General features: G+C 45.2%; 1 protein-coding gene across 3 annotated transcripts in view; it reads left to right on the top strand.

Annotated features, from left to right (window-relative positions):
- Wdr93 (WD repeat domain 93) overlaps positions 1-20,165 on the top strand; it is a 52,267-nt gene that overhangs the window by 10,772 nt on the left and 21,330 nt on the right. For all 3 annotated transcript variants that reach the window (XM_037198112.1, XM_037198114.1, XM_037198110.1), the window contains exons 4-9: positions 349-413; positions 6,438-6,537; positions 9,710-9,825; positions 12,103-12,141; positions 16,446-16,481; positions 17,615-17,699. In XM_037198112.1, the coding sequence (XP_037054007.1) occupies positions 349-413; positions 6,438-6,537; positions 9,710-9,825; positions 12,103-12,141; positions 16,446-16,481; positions 17,615-17,699 (441 nt within the window). The remainder of the gene's footprint in view (positions 1-348; positions 414-6,437; positions 6,538-9,709; positions 9,826-12,102; positions 12,142-16,445; positions 16,482-17,614; positions 17,700-20,165) is intronic.

Here is a 20,165-nt window from a genome sequence, read left to right as displayed (position 1 = left end):
GTGTGAAGACGTGTGTGATGATGGCCAGAGTAGAGGCTGGGGTTTCAGGATGGACTGCTGTGGCTGCTTTGCTTACAGCAGACTTCCAGGAAATGTGGGTTACACTAGCCAAGTAGGAGGGGCTGGGAGGGAGAGCAAACTGAGTATTTGAAAGTCAGGTGGAGGAAGGCTGGGGGACCAAGAGCAGCAGAGGCCACGTGGGGCAGCAAAGCAGGGATGGGACGGTGAGTCTAGAGTCACCATCCCCTCCTGGTGTCCCTTGTACAGTGTCACGGAACACTATCTCATGAGTATGTCCTGACCCTTCCCGGCTCCCTGGTCTCACAGTCTGTTATTTTTCTGTTTCAGGTATTGTTCGATTGTTTTACCTGTATAAAGACAGTCTTTTTCTCATCAAAGCCATCAATGAAACGGTGAGTTCCTCTTCTTACACCTTTACCTGGGGAACACCAAGTAGGTAACACAAAGCACATTCCTGATAAAAGACTTGTACCCAGGATGTGTGGAGCAGCAGCAAATCAGAAGCACACTAAAAACAATCGGGGCTGAGATGGCTCAGCGGTGAGGGTGCTTGCTGCAAAGCCTGGTACCCCGTGACCTGCATTCATTTCCTAGGGCCTACATGGTGGAAGGAGAGAACAGACTCCCAAAAGTTGACTTCTGACCTCAGTTCTCACACTGTGACACACACACGCACACACAATTATAAAATGGCTTTGTTCCAGCATCAACGTTTTTATTCATGTGAATTGTTTTAATTTAATTTAATTTAATGGGCATCTACTTGTCAAGTGAGGGTGGGAGAGGAAGGCAGGGCAGGGCAAGGGAAAGAAGTTCCCCCCTTTTCGTAATAAAGCTCCGGTTCATCCCATCATGGATTTTGTAATCTCCAAAGACATGGTCTTTAAAGATTGTGTCCCACATTGCCATTTCATAATTGGTTACTACAACTAGCACAGTGGAGACCATGGCAGCAAAAGTAGCTACGACAGTTAGTTAATCTTCCATTCTATTGGGCATGATAAATTTAATTCAATAGTTATATACATTTCAATTGGCTTTGAAAGTTATAAATTTATAAACTCAAGTTCCATTTGCTTTTGGGATACCATCTTACAAAGACTCCAATTTACAGCAAGGCTCGTTAAGGAAGGGAATGGCTCAGTTGCCTTTAGCCTGCTGGCTATGGTGGGTTAGGACCTCTGTTGGTCTTTTCTATGTCGAACACACAGATTGCAAGCCCAGTGCCACTTTGAGATCTTTGGCAACAGTTAACTCTGCAGCTCACACACGATTGAGCCTGCATGATAATGAGTATTCAGAGATGGGTAATGCTTGGGGGGCACTCACCAACCTAAGACAGAGCACCTGTGTAGCCTGGGCAGGCGTCTCCATGATGGGTAAAGTGACCTGCTGACGTTTCACGCAACCTAAGTCAGAAGCTCATTTTTTAGTAAATGAGGGCCCTGACCCCTGTTTTGGGTAACTGTTGCCTTGCTTGCTGACCTTGACCTTGATATCTTCCCTATGCTAATTCCCTGCTGGGTTCCACCCTCCTGAATGCGTAAGGGAAGTTCCTTGTCTGTGTATCCTGCATAATGGGTGTTAACAGTTTAGATGCAAGATTGTAAAACATGGGTAGTGAACTTCTGCCCTCTGGGGTTCTCCCATTGTGCTGTAAGTCTGTATTTAAGACCTCCTCCCTCCTTCAATAAATGGCATTAGGCATTCAAAAAAAAATAAAATAAAGTGGTATCTGTTTGTCTGGTTATCTCAGGGATACTAACATCTGGTTCTGAGACCAAGAAGGTCATGACGAGCTGGTGTCAGACATAATTCTTTAACATGCAATCATGGGACTGAAAGGCTCAGGAGGATAAAGGCATTTGCTGCCAAGCCTGCCGACCTGAGTTCCACCCACATGGTATAAGGGGAGAAATACATACCTACCATAAGTTGTCCTCTGATCTCCACACACACACATACAATGTAATAAAAAGTTTTAAATCTGAAAAAAAAAAGATTGTGTCCCATTTTTAAAGAGCGATCTTGCTCCAGTGGACGACAGTTTGGGCTGCTGCCAGTTTCCTCCAGGCCCAGAAGCTGTCCCTCTTCTACATGACCTGTACTTCCTTTCCCAGGCGTCGTTGGAAATCACCTCCATCACTGCGCCTAGAAAATCTTCTCAAACCTGCGGGTGCCACAGCCTCTAGTAATGTCTAAGTTATTTTCATAATGACTATCTGTCCTAGTCCTAGTTTTTCAAAAATGTCTTCCTTCTACCTGGCTTTCTAGTCCAGGCAGTAAGATGGGCGCTGCCACAGAGCACAGTGTAGAAATGGCAGTGACTGACCCAGAACTGCTCGAGGATGAAGAAACAGAGCAGAGTCTTTGGAGGGACAGGAAAATGAACCCCGTGCCAAGAAAGACTCCACGGAAGCTCTAACTGTTCTACAGGCGCCGTAGATTCTTGCCTGGAAAACACCAGCTGCTGTGGCAACTGAGCAGTCAGCTGATGCTTGCAAGGCTCTGTGAGGCTCCTGGAGATTCACAAGTCAATGAGACTGGATGAAAATGTCCGTCTAGGGACATATATGTAAGGCAAGATCCACCTCTCTCTAAGGGATGCGATGGTATGTCAACAGCTTCCAGAGAGCCTTAGAACTGGGTCACAAAAATGCCCAAGGCACAGCAGGAGTTGAAGGATGCAAATTCAGGGGCTGGAGAGATGGATGTCTCAGCCGGGAAGAGTGCCTCCCGCTCTTCCCAGTATCCACATCAGGCAGCTCATAGCTGCCCGTAACTCCAGCCCCAAGGTATGCGATACCTTCTAGACTCACCCACAGCACACATGGCATATACTCTTACAGACACACACATTAACATATATATGTCTATGCACACATATACATATAGTCATGGAATGGAAAAGAGCAGAAGTTGATTGTGTATGTGTGCATGTGTGGGGTGTGTGTGTGTGTGTGTGTGTGTGTGTGTGTGTGTGTGAGAGAGAGAGAGAGAGAGAGAGAGAGAGAGAGAGAGAGAGAGAGAGAGAGAGAGAGAGTGTCTCTGCACACATGTGGAGGTCAGAGGATAACTTTTAGGAGTTATCTCCACTGTGGGATTCAGAAAAGACTATATTTCTCAGTATTTTTTTAATTAATGAGTTCTCAAAACTATAGTAATGCAAGTTTTTAAGGTTTTTAATTGCAGTGTGTGTTTATGTGTACACGTATATGCAGATGGACATGCATCTATGCGGAAGCCAGAGAACAACTTCTGGTGTCTTCCTCAATCATTCTCCACCTTAATTTGGCACAGGATCTCACTAAATCTGTGTATAGCTCATTGATTGACTGGAGAAGCAAGCTCAGGGGCTTCCTTTCTCCAACTCCCCAGCACATGGATTACAGGCACAACATGCTACAGCCATTTAACAACATCATCATCATCATCATCATCATCATCATCACCACCACCACCATTAAATGTATGTTTTGACAGTTTATACCCAACTTTTTACATGAATGCTGGGGATCCAAACTCAGGTCCTCATGCTTGTGTGCCAAGGGCTTTGCCAACTAAGCCATCTTTCCCGCCCCATGGACTTTGGGGTTTTGTTGTTGTTGTTTTTGTCTTTTGAAACAGAGTCTCTCTGTGTTGCCCTGCCTGGCTATATAGGCCAGGCCAGCTTTGAACTTGTAGAGGTCTGCTGGACTCTGGGTTAAAGGTGTGCACCACGGGCCGGGCAGTGGTGATGCACGCCTTTGATCCCAGCACTCAGGAGGCAGAGCCAGGCAGATCTCCATGAGTTCGAGGCCAGCCTGGGCTACAGAGTGAGTTCCAGGAAAAGCACAAAGCTACACAGAGAAACCCTGTCTGGGGGGCGGGGGGGTGTGTGCACCACAATTCCTGTTGGGCTTCGTTTTGATTGTGATGTGAACGTAGCAATTGTGAAAGATACTAATATCCTCTTTGAGGCAATTGAGGGAACTGAAACAGCCTAGTTATTAGTTTTATTTAAGAATTCATGCCGGGCGGTGGTGGCGCCCGCCTTTAATCCCAGTGGTTGGGAGACAGAGCCAGGCAGATCTCTGTGAGTTCAAGGCCAGCCTGGTCTACAGAGCGAGATCCAGGACAGGCTCCAAAACCACACAAAGAAACCCGGTCTCGGGAGAAAAAAAAAGAAAAAAAGTTGGAAAAAAAAAAAAAAGAATTCATAATGTGGGCTTAAATAAAAATTAGCAATTTATTGGGTTTGGAAGGTAATAAATACACTAAAATTGTGATGCCACAATGCAACATCGTGGTGAAACATGGAACTTCTTGTTGTGACAGTGGAGTAGTGATGCTACACTGCATCAATACTGCGGCGCTGTGTGGTTTGTAGACTCGCTATGCAATATTGTTACAGTGCAGTAGAGTGGTGTCATATAGTGATGTCAGAGTGTATCACTGTGATGTTCCAGTGCAGTATGGTGATGTCCCAGTGCATCATTATAATGTTACAGTGCATTAACAGTGGTGTCCCAATGCATCACTGTGATGTTACACTGCAGTATAGTGATGTCAGAATGCATCACTATGATGTTACACTGCAGTATAGTGATGTCCCAATGCATCACTGTGATGTTCCAGAACAGTATAGTGATGTCCCAATGCATCACTGTGATGTTCCAGAACAGTATAGTGATGTCCCAATGCATCACTGTGATGTTCCAGAACAGTATAGTGATGTCCCAATGCATCACTGTGATGTTCCAGAACAGTATAGTGATGTCCCAATGCATCACTGTGATGTTCCAGAACAGTATAGTGATGTCCCAATGCATCACTGTGATGTTCCAGTGCAGTATAGTGATGTCCCAATGCATCACTGTGATGTTCCAGAACAGTATAGTGATGTCCCAATGCATCACTGTGATGTTCCAGAACAGTATAGTGATGTCCCAATGCATCACTGTGATGTTCCAGAACAGTATAGTGATGTCCCAATGCATCACTGTGATGTTCCAGTGCAGTATAGTGATGTCCCAATGCATCACTGTGATGTTCCAGAACAGTATAGTGATGTCCCAATGCATCACTGTGATGTTCCAGAACAGTATAGTCATGTCCCAATGCATCACTGTGATGTTACACTGCAGTATAGTGATGTCCCAATGCATCACTGTGGTGTTATAGTGCAGTATAGTGATGTCCCAATGCATCACTGTGATGGTTCAGAGAAGCTTTTTATTGTACCTTACAATGATGGCACAATCACAAATTTTTCCAATGTAACATTGTCACAGCATGTTGTTAATCAATGTGACATCATTTGCGGCCAATGTGATTTCACAGTGGAGTCTATGACATCACAGTGCAGCATTGTTGTGACAAAGTTGAACATTGTAATGATACAATGTAGAATTATGACGTCTAAATGCAAGATTGGGATGGCACAGTAGACCATTATAGTGACACAAAGCAGTATTGTCGTCACAGAATGAAGCGTTATGATGCCATGGTGTGGCATTCTGATGACACAGTGTAGCACTGGGATGTCTCAGTGAACCATTCCGATGACACAACAGAACATTATCTTGTCACAGTCCAGCACTGTGGTGTCACAGCACAATATATGCCGGCACAATGGAGCATTGTGACATCACAAACAGCATTGAGAGTGTAGAATGGAGAGCTGTGACGTCACAGGCAGCACTGTGATGTCACCGTGAAGCATTGTGTTGGCCCAAGTCGGCATACTGAGGCAATAGTGCTGCACTGTGATGCCACAGTTGAGCGTTTTTTTTATGTCACAGTGGAGCTATGCTAGAGCATGATGGGGCCTTGGGCTGGCACAGTGGAGCACCATGATGGCCGACACATGGGCACTGATTATGCCACTTTTTTTGTATGTTTGAATCTCTGTAGTACATTGATAGGCATTGAGATCTATAATTAAAATTGTTTGCTCTTTAAACAAATTAGGGAGCTTACCGATATCACTAGTCTAGCCACCTTATTTTGTTAGTAGCCCTCCAGCTTCTTCCAGGTAGCATACCCATCCCCCAGCCTCTCTCAGTTGGCCCCAAATCGCAGGAGCTTTATTCCAGGGTAACCCCCAGCTCCTGCCGTCGTCCAGCTAGAGGCTTTGTCCGACAGGCACCCGTCTTCAGTGTCACATAGAACTTACTTCGACTTTAGGGTTTGCAAATCACATCTGATGGCGTCCCGTGACCCATGAGGAACTACGTCTAAAGCAAGTTCCGTGTCTTCACATGCTGTCTTGTCCAATTCCTGTACAAAGATGGGAAACTCGGAGTGATGTGAGGCGTCTTGCCATCGCAAACTTCTGGGAGCCCCCTGTCCTGGTGTGACTTACAGCCACCCCTGCCACATGCCCCTCCTCCTTAGCTCCCAGCACCCACTCTGTTGGCATCTCTTCTTTTTAGGTCGGCATCTCTTCTTTTCAGGACGACACCAGCAAGCAAAGCACCTGTGTGAAGATGGAACTCTCTCAGAGCGGGGACTACGCAGCGTTCCTCTTCCAAGGCAAGCTCACCCAAAAGCTGTGTGTGTGTGTGGGGGGGGGGGTGTTCTGATTTGTGTCTCTTCCAGACTGTCACTGTCGGCATTTTATTTAGGAATAACTTTAGATTCCGATACATGTGGTGATGCACACAACCTATAATCTTGGCACCAGGGAGGCTCAGGTAGAAGGATCATGAGTGTGAGGCTCACACAAAAACCAAGCACAAACAAAAGAAATAACTTTCAATTTAAAAACAGCAAGGGCTGGAGGGATGGCTCAACAGTTAAGAACACTGGCTGCTCTTCCAGAGGGCCAGGGTTTGATTCCCAGCAGCCCCAGGACAGCTCACAAGCGTCTGTAACTCCAGGTCTAGGAGATCTGACACCCTCTCCAGGGCACTGCACACAGGTGGTATGCAGACCTACATGGAGAGGAAACATTCATGCACAGGAAATAAATAAAAGCCAGGAGAGGAGCAAAGCCGTTCCTCGGTGTTCTTGACTAGTGCCTACCTTTTCCCTACGGTGCGGGTGTAGAAACAAGGGCAGCAACAGTGGACTGGACCAGACTTCCATCACTTCATCTGTTGTTTTCTTGCTGTTTTTTCCTCCCTGCTTTAGGCAAGGATACAATATCGCATTGAGTCACATGTCCCCCCAGTGCACCCCTGCGACAGCTTCTTGGTCATTGTATGGTTTCCGTTATCTTGACATTTTTCAGGAGAATCAACCAGACAGCTGGTGGGGTGCCCTTCTCTTCCGTGTGCCTGCCTTTCTTCTCGTGACTCAGCCAAGGCTGAGGATTTCGGGGGAGCTAGTACAGGACCAGGCACTGTCTCGGGAGCTGTATGGTCCCGGGTTGACTCACTTTTGCTGGTGTTAGCCAGATCACAGCTTCCTCCAGGCTGCCTCCAAAATCCTGTGCTCAAGCAATCCTCCTGCCTCAACCTCCAAAGTAGTCATCACTCCAGGTCTACACTACCATGCCTGGCTTACTTTTTTCTTTTTTATCCTCTGTAAGGAGCAAGTTATTAAGTCCAGCTAGCACTCAGAGGAAGGTGATTCAGATGTCTCCCAGAGGCAGGAGAATCAAAGATTGTTTGGACATATGTTAAAACCACTACTGTGATTATCAAACATTTGGGGAGCTACTCTGAGAAGATAAACATCTTTTTTGTATTGTTTCTTTCTTTCTTTTTTAAAATTCTTCTGTCATATGTTACATCCTGGCCAGTTCCCTTCCTCACCATCTCCCCTCTCCCCCAGATCCTCTTCTCTTCCATTTCCCTTCAGAAAGAGACAGGCCTCCCAGGGATATCAACCAAACAAGTATATCAAGTTGCAGGAAGACTGGGCACCTCCATAGGGAATAGGTTCCAAAAAGCCAGCTCATGTGCCAGGGACAGGTCCTGGTCCAACTGCTAGGGTCCCCACAAACAGACCAAGCTACCGAACTGTCATCCACATGCAGAGAGCCTAGGTCGGTCCCATGCAGGCTCCCTTAGCTGTTGGTCTCAGAGTCAGTGAGCTCAGCCTTGATGCAGGGAGGAGGAGCTTAGTCCTGCCTCAACTTGATATGCCATGAGTTGTTGGCTCCCATAGGAGGCCTTACCCTTTCTGAGGAGTGGATGGGGGCGGGGGATGGTAGAAGGGAGGTTGGGTGAGGGAACAGGAGGAGAGGAGGGAGGGGAAACTGTGGTTGGTATGTAAAATAATTCAAAAATTAATTAAAAAAAGGTTAGGCACCTATGCTCATATTAAGGCTGGATGAGGCAGCCCAGTACGAGGGAAAGGGTCCCAGAAGCAGGCAAAAACGTCAGAGGTGGCCCCGGTTCCCACTGTTAGGAGTCCCACAAGAACACTAACAACTATAACGTATGCAGAGGGTGTTAAGATTGGTGGGTAAAACTTTTTTTGTTTTATTTTTGTTTTCAAAGACAGGGTTTCTCTGTGTAGCCTTGGCTATCCTGGAATTCTCTCTGTAGACCAGGCTGGCCTCAAACTCAGAGATCAGGCAGGTAAAATCTGAAGAGAATGAAGATACAGTGTTACCTGCCCATCTTAGCCCCATTATCCTGTCTGCTGGGGGCAGTTAGGCCTGTGTCAACAGAACATATTTTATTCACATTTTTGGTAGTTTGATTTGCAGCTTTTAAATATTTGAACATATATTATGTGAGTCTGGATATATACTTTTTCCCCCCAAAGGGCCCTCAAATGCTAAAGGCTTGAGGAAGGTAGAGATTTTATAGTACTTTTTGTATCAAAGGACATGTTAGTGGCTGGAGAGACAGCTCAGCAGTTAAAAGCACTGAGTACTCTTCTGGAGGATGCAGGTTGGCCCCCAGTATTGATATGGCAGCTAAAAACTGTGTGTGACTCTACCTCCAAGGGATCTGACACCTCTTTCGGCCTCTGCAGGTACCAGGCACATACATGATGTACAAACATACATGCAGGCAAAACACTCATGTATTTGTGTTCTTGGGCTGTCATAACAAAGAACCACAAAGTGGATAGCTTAGAATGATAGGCATTTATTTCCTCATAGTTCTGGAAACCAGAAGTGTGAAATTAAAGTGTCCAGACTATTATATTATATGGAACATTGAGGCAGGATCCCAGTCCATGGGAGAGCAACCTTTCCCAACTGCGTCAGTATTCAGACCAGGTACCCAGCCTGTTCTTGTGATGGGAGAAGATCCAACTGCCTCCCATAGATCACCTCAAATGTTGGCCAGAAGAATTCTTTGGGGTCTGTCCCCATTCCAACTCTTCCCTTGCTCCAAGACTCTTACTGTGCTTCCATGTGCCACCTTCCTTCCCTAGGTGGCAATGTCAACCCTAGGGCAGAATGTCAGTAGAACTGACTATGGGCACCGTAGAAAATGGGGCTTGGCAAAGAAGACAGTTTGATTAAAAATGCAGACTAAAAATCAGTGTTGTGGGAGAAGCCCTGACTCTGTTAGACAGCGGTGGCATAAGGGGTCAACTCTCCACGCAAACGTCGATGGGTGCGTGAGGGCTTGCCATAACCACTGCCTCCGTTTACGAAAGCCCCTCTTCTGTGGATGCCTACTGCAAAGGTTCTGGGTCTCCGGGCCAGCACTTCTGAGAAAACCGACACTCTTGAGCCGAAACGTGTTGCCTTCTAGCAGTTACTAAATGCTTGCTTACGTGGTTTCCCATGCAGGAGCTGGGGATGTCTGGCTGGAAGTGTACAAACTGCCCAAGGAGACTTGGCTTAAGGAAGTGGAGCATCCACCGTCTGCTGTAAATCCAAAGAAAAAAACCAAGCAGCTGCAGCTGGTAGGAAACATCTCTTTCAATCACTGTTTTCTCTCCGCCCCAGCCCAAGGCTAGCCTAAATTCTCCATGGAACTAGCAAGACCACCGAAGGTTTGATGGATGACGATAGGAAAGTGAACTGTCTCCGAACTTGATTTACTTTAGATAAAGTATTTGTAAGCAGAGGAGCCCAAGGGTCAGGGTCTCTGCTGACTTGAGCTTACTAACCCTGAGACTGCACACAAGCATTTCTTTTGTGTGTGTGTGTGTGGGGGGGTGAACGGGGTGGGGTGGGGTGGGGGGTCTTTGTTCTGATTCCTGCCCCACAGATAACTTTCCCTCTCCTGGTCTGAATCGATCCTTGAAGGTTTCAAGTTCAGTTAAGTCTCCCAGAGTGTAATAATGGTGGTTTTTGTTTGTTTGTTTGTTTGGTTTGGTTTTTCCAGACAAGGTATCTCTGTATAGCCCTGGCTGTCCTGGAATTCACTCTGTAGACCAGAGATCCTCCTGCTTCTGCTGGGATTAGAGGTGTGCACCACCACCGCCTGGCTTTTGTTGTTGTTGTTTTTCAAGACAGGTTTTTGGTTTTTTTCTGCATAGCCCTGACTGTCCTCGAATTCTCTCTATAGAACAGGCTGGCCTAGAACTCAGAGATCCTGAGTGCTGGGATTAAAGGTGTGTGCCACCACCGCCTGGCTATTCATTTGTTTTTCTATACACCAAGAATCAACCAGCATGCAACAGTGAGTGATCTTTCACTGTAAATTATAGAGTTAGTTAAACGTAAACTGTTTTCATCATCACTATATTTTCCAAATCAGAAATATTTACTTTAGGAACACAACACAAGCTGCTGGGCATAGGGGCGCACACCTTTAATCCCAGCACTCTGGAGGCAGAGGCAGGTGGATCACCGTGAGTTCAAGGCCAGCCAGGACTATAGAGTGAGTTCCAGGACAGGCAGTGCTACATAGTAAGACCAGTCTGGGGGCGGGGGGCACACAACACAGTAAGTATATCCATGTGCAGGAACATCACATGGTGCTCTATACACATAGTCAATTTTAAAGAGAAAAGGGGGCCCTGGAGATTGCTCAGTGGGTAAAGAAACACACTGCCAAGTTGGACAACCTGAGTTTGACCCCTGAGACCCGCATGGCAGAAGATAACTGACTCCTACAGGTCATCCTCTGATTTCCACAAGCAAACCAATGTACACACAAAGCTTCCTCTCACAAATAAATAAAAGTAAATTAATTATTAAATTAACTTATTTAATTAAATATTAATTTTTAAATCAACTGTTTAAATATTAAAATTTAATTTATTAAAATATAAAATAAAATAATTAAAAATATAATAAAAATAAAAGAAATACTCATTTCAAGTTCTCCAACATTGATTTTTCTTTTTTTCTTTTTGAGACAGGGTTTCTCTGTGTAGTTTTGGTGCCTGTCCTGGATCTCACTCTGTAGACCAGGCTGGCCTCAAACTCACAGAGATCCGCCTGGCTCTGCCTCCCAAGTGTTGGGATTAAAGGCATGCTCCACCACCCCCGGGCTCCAGACATTGATTTTTTTTAAATTTTATAATTTTATGTATCAGCCACGGATTCCCTTGTTCCCCCCCCCCCGCCGCCCTCCCTGCCGCTGCCCCCCCACCGCATTCCCCCCATCCCACCCCCCATTCCCATCTTCTCCTGGGCAAAGACTCCCCTGGGGATTGAGTTCAATCTGGTAGATTCAGTCCAGGCAGGTCCAGTCCCCTCCTCCTAGGCTGAGCCAAGCGTCCCTGCATAAGCCCCAGGTTCCAACCAGACATGGATTTTTGTAATGGTGTCTTAACGGATCCACTCACCCCACACTCACAGTCCTTAAGTACTTCATCTTTCTCCAGCTGCAGTTGAAGGGCTTGAAGAACGAGGACTGTGTCTTGAAACCCTGCAGGCTGGAGGACTGCCCAGATGTTGGGCCTCCGTGTGTGCTCCATGCATTCACTTCTTTTTGCTATTGCTGTTTGTTGTTTTGTTTTGTTTTTCGAGACAGGGTTCCTCTGGGTAACAGTTCTGGATCTCACTCTGTAGCCCAGGCTGGCCTCGAACTCACTGAGATCCACCTGCCTCTGCCTCCTGAGTGCTGGGATCAAAAGGTGTGCACCACCACACCCAGCCCATGAATTCCCTTCTTAAAAGAGGAAGTGGGTCCAGGGGAGAAAGAACATCTCTGTAGACAGCAGGGAGTCAGGAACATACATTGTACCTACTGTGAATTCATTTCCATTGCTTTTGTCCCTCCGCAGAGCACTCCTGACCCTGTGGTTCCGGAAACTGTAGAACCGGTAAGAAACTTTAAAGACCATCCTTAGAGAGACTTAAGTTACGTTTGAAAGGGTCATGCTTGTGAGGGAAAAGCACATCAACTGTCAAGTATACTGACTGCACAATGCCATGCTGGGGCCCTGCTCCCAACTTCTCTGGATCTTAATCTTACAGTCACTGAAGATAGCCTCGAACCACGTGACCGGAGGCTAAGGGAACGTAACTCCAGCCCCACCACTTACAAAGCCCCTTCCAAGGCCATGGCAGCCGCCCTCATCATGTAGCTACATCATCTTTGATTTTTATAAAATTTGCAAATATGTTGTTGATCGACATCACTTGAGACCGATTTCCCTCTGCTGTATTCTCCTTTATGTTGAGCAGCGTTAGAATGACTGTGGGCATTTTGGGTTCATAACTTCATGGGTATTTGTTTTTGAGGCAGGGGGGTCCATGTAGCCCACACTGGCCTGGAACTAACAGTTTTTCACTGCCTTCCAGTGCTGAGATTCCAGACACACACTGCTTTGCCTTGATTTTGTTCTTTCCCTTAAAGAGGACCCCATAAAACCTGGACTTGCCCCTGCTGCCGTAACAGTGCGGTATACCAAGACTAGTGAACTGAAGACTAGTGAACTGTGGAGTTCCTTTTCATCTTGGAATGTTCTGGGAGACAGTGCAGACTTCCTGTTCTGTAGTACATGGAACTTTCTTAAGTTTTAGCAGAGGACCCACAAACATCTGAAATGGGGTCTCTTGCTGGAGGTTCCTTCTACTTTTTAAGTTATACTTTGTCTCAAACTACATAAACAACACATGGCAACATCACTCTGGAAGAAGTTAGCTCTCCCAGCGGACAGTGAGGCATATGCTCATCCAGCACTTGAGAGGCCTACCTAGGAGGGTCAGGTGTTCAGGGTCACCCTTGACTATGGAGCAAGTATGAGGCCAGCCTGCGGTATAAGAAATTCTGTCTCGTGCTGGGCGGTGGTGGTGCATGCTTTTAATCCCAGCACTCAGGAGGCTGAGCTAGGCAGATCTCTGTGAGTTTGAGGCCAGCCTGGGCTACAGAGCGAGATCCAGGACAGGAACCAAAACTACGCAGAGAATCCTGTCTTGGAACAAACAAACAAACAAACAACAACAAAAAAAAGAAATTCTGTCTCAAAGAAACATTGTTCAAGACGTAAACAATGGTTGAGTCTCCTCCAGATAGAAATGTTTAGGGCTGGGGAATCGGAAAAAAAAGACAAGAAGCCAGGCATGGTGGTGCACAACTTTAATCTCAAGACTTAAGAAGCCGAGGCAGGAGGATCTCTGCAAATTCAAGGTCAGCCTAAGTCTACATAGTGAGGTCCAGGGCAGGACCACCACATGGGTTCGTATTTAACTTACTGATTTTTTGTTTTGTTTTGGTCTGGTTTGTTTTTTTCGAGACAGGGTTTCTCTGTGTAGCTTTGCGCCTTTCCTGGGACTCACTTGGTAGCCCAGGCTGGCCTCAAACTCACAGAGATCCGCCTGGCTCTGCCTCCCGAGTGCTGGGATTAAAGGCGTGCACCACCACCGCCCGGCTTAACTTACTGATTTTTGTATGTTGCTTAGAATGAAGGTACAGAATTTAAAGAGATACTCTCAGAAAGGAAAAGGGTGGCTGGAGAGATGGAGAGATGGCTCAGTGATTAAGAGCACTTGATGCTCTTACAGAAAGTCTAGGTTTGGTTCTAAGAACCTACATCAGGAGACTCGCAGCTGTCTGTAACTCCAGCTCCCGGGAATTTGATGTCCTCTGTTGACCTCTTCAGGCACCTGCGCTTACATGCACACCCCTCCACCCAAACACGTGATTTCAAAAATGAATCTACTAAAGGGGAGAGACGCTCGGGTGCAGAGTTAACACATCAGAACGAGCGCCTCTGTGAGTCCCCCACACTGTCCCATGCTGTGAGCCTCTTGTTTTCTTCTCCCTTCCATCCTGGCACTGTGGGCCTCTTTACCCAACTTCTTATCTCTCCTCATGGCTTGCTGTTCAGTGACTTTGTATCTCCTAGACAGATACCCCCAGCTATAAATTCTGAAAATCTCTTCTTTTTCCTGTTTTTGCTCTACTATATTTTCCAGGGTCTCTAATAAAAACGCCGAAGACCAGCAGTAAATAGCCTTTATCAAACTGAACATGTGTCCCTCTAGCCTCAACTTGCTAGGAGTTTTGTTTTATTTAAATCAAGAATGGGATTGACTTTTATCCAAGTTTTTCTCCTCATTAAAAGAAATGAACTCTGTGTATATTTAAGGTACATAACATGATGCTGTGGGATCCATATAGATTTTTAAAAGAGGTTTCCATAGTGAAGCAAATGAACGGACCCATCTCTGCACACCCGTCTGTTTGTTGCCGCTGTGTAAGAGCGGCTAACCTCCCGTTCAGCACCATCTCATAACAGCACCGTTTCGTTAGGCTGCCTCGAGTCCAGTAGTCTTTGGAGTGCTCATCCTGCCACCTGCTTCATAACCTCCCGTCTCACTACCTTTTCCGCCCCCGTGCCACGGCAACAACCGGCTTTTCTATCTCTGTATGTTCCATCCTTGGCTGAGGGTTGTGTCCCGGAGTCCACCACAACTGAAGACTCGGTCCCTAGGCTGGTAGAATTGGGAAATGCTATGGAACCTTTAGGGGAGGGAGCCTAGTAGTCGTTCTTGTGTTCTCTCTTGGATCCTCACAAGAGGGAGCAAGCCTGGCCCTTCCTTTTCTCTCTAATGCAGGCTACTACTTGGCTTGCATCTGCACCCGCTCCCGTCCGTCATTCCTGTGCATGCCATGAGGTGACGGAACTGAGACATGGCTACTTGTATTAGTTTGTTCTTTGCTGCTAAGATAAATACCAAAGCAACTTGAGGAGGAAAGTGTTTATTCCGTCTTATGCTTCCATGTCACAGTCCACCATGAGGGGAAGCCAGGACACAAGCTCAAGTCAGGGACCTGGGGCAAAGGCCGTGGAGGAAAGCTGCTTAGTGGCTTACTCCCCCTGGCTTGCTAAGCTACCTTTTTATGCAACCCAGAACCACCTGCCCAGGGGTGGCACCACCCACAGTGGCCTGGACCCTCTCACATCAATCATTATGCTCCACACGCTTGCATCCAGACCAGTCAGATAGAGGTAAATTCTCAGCTGAAGGTCTCTCTTCCCGGATGACTCCTAGCCTGTGTCAAATTGACAAAACAAAACCAAATAAATAAAAACACCTAACTGGCACAGGCCAGCTACATATCCTGTGCTGTGCTGTTGGGTAGTGTTCTGTTTGGGTGATCTTCTCCACAGACAAACATAGACTCACACACATACACACGTGTGCACACACACGATAATCCTAGGTTCACAGGTATTTTCAAATTTAGATATAAGATGTGAGTCTGGCTTTATTGTCTTTTTGTGCGAATCTGTCTGGATGGCTTTCTGGTCAGCTTCTGGTGTCAGGATATGCTAGCCTTCCTTGTAAGGTAAGGTGTCTGTCCTCCTCTTAGGTGAGTCTTGAGGTCTTACTTAGCAGCAAAAATTTTTGTTATGTTTTCAACTTCTATGCTGTTCAGTCCATTATTTTTTTAATGTTTTGAGTCAGTTTCAGTAATAATTCATTTTGTTTAGGCATTCTATTTTATAAAGATATGTGGATCTTTATAAAATAGAATATAAAGAGGGGGATCTGTGGGTGGTATGTGGAGTGAGTAGAAAATTTCTTCTTCTCCTTCTTCTTCTTCTTCTTCTTCTTCTTCTTCTTCTTCTTCTTCTTCTTCTTCTTCTTCTTCTTCTTCTTCTTCTTCTTCTTCTTCTTCTTCTTCTTCTTCTTTTGGTTTTTCAAGTCAAGGTTTCTCTGTGTAGCTTTGCACCTTTTCCTGGAGCTCACTTGGTAGTCCAGGCTGGCCTCAAACTCACAGAGATCTGCCTGGCTCTGCCTCCCGAGTGCAGCTGCCACCGCCCGGCAGAAAATTTCTTAATAAAGAAAAATGGAAAAAAAAAAAAAAGATATGTGTGTGAAGCTGAGTGTAGTCCACGCCTTTAATTCCAGCACTCAGGAGGCAGAGGCAGGGGGATCTCTATGAGTTTGAGGCCAGAGCGTGATCTACATAGTGAGTTCCAGGACAGCCAGGTCTGTTACACAGAGAAACCCTGTCTCAAAACACACACACACACACACACACACACACACACACACACACACACACAAGATATGTATGTGAATGTTTCCTTTGTAGTTTTTTCTTTTGTCTATTTCTCTTTCTTGATCATAACATTACTTATTTATTTGTGTGTTTTGTTTTTTTTTCCAGAGTTTGGGACCAAATCAAAGCCCTAATGCAATCCAGGTAAATACCTATCACCAAGCCCACTCCCTAGCCCCTGGGCTACTCTGTTTTTAAGATCATCTCTTCACAGATCTAGCTTGCTTGTTTCAGTTCGCTAATGATATTTGATTGAATTTTTTGCAATGTGACACCTTTCAAGTCTATTGAGATTTGTTTTATGCCAAAAATATGGTTTACATTGTTAAATACATTTGAAAAGATGGTAAATTCTGCTTGTTTGGGCCCAATTATTCAAGTCCTCTGCATCCTTCATTGCGTTTCTTCCTATGTCCGTTCTGCATTTTATTCACATTTCAGTGTGCTTGATCCCGCCGTCCTTTGAAGAGGAGTCCCGAAGCCTGTGTTTGTTCTCTCACGTCCATGGGGTTTTTCTTTGTGTATTGTGAAACCCTGTCGTTAGATGCCTAACAGTCTGGGAGCTGTGTTTTCTGATAAACTGACATTTTAACATTGCTTGTGTACTCTTTGGTCCTGTTACTACCTGGTCTTTGTTCTGATTGCCTCTAAGTCAGACATCAGTATTAGCCACCCCAGCTTTCTTTCAACTACTTTGAGTTGATATATACCACCAGCTTTAATACTTTTATTTTTAACATGTTTATTTATATTTAAACTGAGAATTAAAGTAGGGTCTCTCTCTCTCTCTCTCTGTGTGTGTGTTTGATATACCATCTCTCTGTGTAGCTAAAGCTGATTTTAGACTTGCCCTTTAGCCCAGGCTGGCCTCAAACTCACAATCCTGCTGCCTCGGCCTTCCAAGTGCTGACTTAAATGAAGTTTCTTTTTGACATCATATAGTTGAAATTTGTCTCTTTATTCGATGTGTCTTTGTTATTTTGTGCTGGTGCATTATGCATATTCAGTAATATTGATAACACAGGGATATAAGAATGAATGAAATCCACCTAGCAATCAGAACTGATGTATCTGCCTTTTAAGTGTAGTATTGAGGCCATTTACATTTAATGTTGTCAGTGGCAAATTCGAGTTTAAGTCTACCATCTTTCTATTCCATTTCTGCTTGTCTTGTTCATTCTTCTTCTTTTTCTTGACATCCTTACGAATTTTTATTTTTAATGATTCCATATAATCTCCTTTGCTAGCTTATTGGCTGTGCCTTTCCCTTATTTTAGGACTTAAACATTTGTTTTAAAAGTGACCTTAAGTTGAGTCCTCCAGTTTTCGTAATGAAGATTAAACCCCCTAAGCCCATAGCAGGTGAGTAAGAGGTAGCTCTCGTTTCCTTGGCTGTTGATTTCCCCATTGTATCCCTCCCTAGCCCTGCTCCACATTCCTGTTTTCCTACTTATTAGCAGTAATGTCAACTTAATGCATAATTTTAACTCTGAGGCTCTAGGACTAGTAGCCAAAAGGATACACAAATATTATAAGAATTCAGTTAGTAGAATTAGGAGATCAAAGAGAGGCATCATTTATGATTGCGAGGCAGAATTAATTCATTCCCATATTTCTGTGTAAGTCATTATCACTCTTTTGCTTAGTGTTTGCAACCAAGCATGGAGATCATTCTAAGAATCTGAAGGTCTTCCAAGAGAGAGTGGAAGGAAACCACAGTACAGTATTTTAAGTACAGTAATTGGAAACATGTAGGACCATGAAAACAGAAAGGAATGTCTAGCTCTGCCTAGGGATAAACAAAGGCTTTATCAAAGAAAGGGATATTGGAGCAAGGTTTAGAAGGCCAATAGTTGGCCCGAAAGAGGAGAGCAGTTAGCTGTTGTAAGCAGAGAATATAGAGTATCTTGGCACTCACATGGTCTCAAAGACACCAATAAAATGTTTACCCACACCCGTAGGCTACATAGCATTATTTACAAGGGCAGCAGACTGGTTAGATAACATCTAGTATATTTTTTTATTTTTATTATTAAGAAATTCTCTATTCATTTTACATACCAACCACAGATTCCCCTCTCCTCCCTCCTCCCCCACCAGATTTTCCCCCCAACCCACCCCCCAATTCCCACCTCCTCCAAGGCAAGGTCTCTCATGAGGAGTCAGCAGAGCCTGGTACATTCAGTTGAGGCAGGCCCAAGCCCCTCCCCCCTGTATCAAGGCTGCACAAGGTGTCTCACTATAGGCACTGGGTTCCAAAAAGCCCGCCCATGAACCAGGGACAGATCCCAATCCCACTGCCTGGGGGCTCCCTAAACAGTTCAAGCTAAACAACTGTCTCGCCTATCCAGATAGCCTCATCTAGTATATTTATACAAAGGAATTCTTTGTAGCCATTAAAAATCAGAAGGGGCTGGAGAGATGGTTCAGTGGTTTAAGAGCACTGACTGCTCTTCCAGAGGACCTGGGTTCAATTCCCAGCACCCACATGGCAGCTCACAACTGTCTGTAACTCCAGTCCAGGGGATCTGACACCCTCACACAGACATATATGCAGGCAAAACACCAATGTACATGAAATAAAAATAAATAAATTATTTTTTAAAAATCAGAGAGAAATGCAAAGGGCCAAGAATAGCCATTAACTTAAAAAAGACGCTGGAGATGTGGCTCAGCAGTTAAGAACATGTGTTGTTCTAACAGAGGACCTGAGTTCAGTTCCTAGCACCCACACGGTAGCTCACAACCTCTGGAACCCTAGTTCTAGTGGGACTCAATACTTTCATCTAACCTCTGTGGTTACCAGGGGCATGCACATGATGCACAGAAATACATGCAATCAAAACATGCACATAAAATAAATCAATTAAAAATTTTAATGCTTTATTTAAAAAAGACAGAAGAGCTGGGCAGTGGTAGCACACACCTTTAGCCCCAGCACTTGGGAGGCAGAGGCAGGCAGTTCTCTGTGAGTTCAAGGCCAGCCTGGTCTACAAAGCGAGTTCCAGGACAGCCAGGGCTACACAGAGAAACCATGTCTCATGTCTCAAAACAAACAAAACAAGCAAAAAAATATGAATCTGTAATCCTAGCATTTAGGGAGTCAGAGGCAAGAGGATCATGAGTTCAGAGTCATTGTCTGTCACATCTTGAGGACAACCTGAGCTACATGAGATGCTGTCTCAAAAAACAAAAGATGAGTGAGTGAATAACAGAGACATCAATGAAATATAGAAATACAGGTAGATAGAAATAGTTATCAATCAGAAAAGTGGGCAAATGAAACAGGATAAATACCTGAATATAAATCAATGGCCCAGGCCTATTGGAAGTCACATTAGAAGAACTGTCATTTCAGAAAATTGTGCTGGTTGTCCATGGTGAGACACAGCCTGAGCCCTGCCTCATACCATATGTAAAACTAATTCCAGGTGAATTTGCAGAAGTCAGGATGAAAGACAAAACAAGCAAACCTAGAAAATTTAATTTCTAGGTAGGGAAAGACTCTTTTAAAAGAAAGACTTACTTTAAATTAACTGTATACGTGTGTGTCTATATGTGGTTATGTGCATTGGTGGGTGCAGGTACCCAAGGAATCCAGAGGAATTGAAGCCTCTGGAGCTGAAGTTATAGGCATGTGTAAGCTGCCTAGCATGGATGTCCTCTACAAAAGCAGTATGTGATCTTAACCTCTGAGCCATCTCTCTAGTCCTAGAAAAGATTTCTCTCCCTCTCCCTCTCCCTCTCCCTCTCCCTCTCCCTCCCTGCCTCCCTCCCCCCCCCTCTCTCTCACACACACACACACACACACCACGCCACACCACACAC

This window comes from Peromyscus leucopus, chromosome 1, assembly GCF_004664715.2.
Source record: "Peromyscus leucopus breed LL Stock chromosome 1, UCI_PerLeu_2.1, whole genome shotgun sequence".
Lineage (NCBI taxonomy): Eukaryota > Metazoa > Chordata > Mammalia > Rodentia > Cricetidae > Peromyscus > Peromyscus leucopus.
This window is presented reverse-complemented; position numbering and strand designations above follow the sequence as displayed.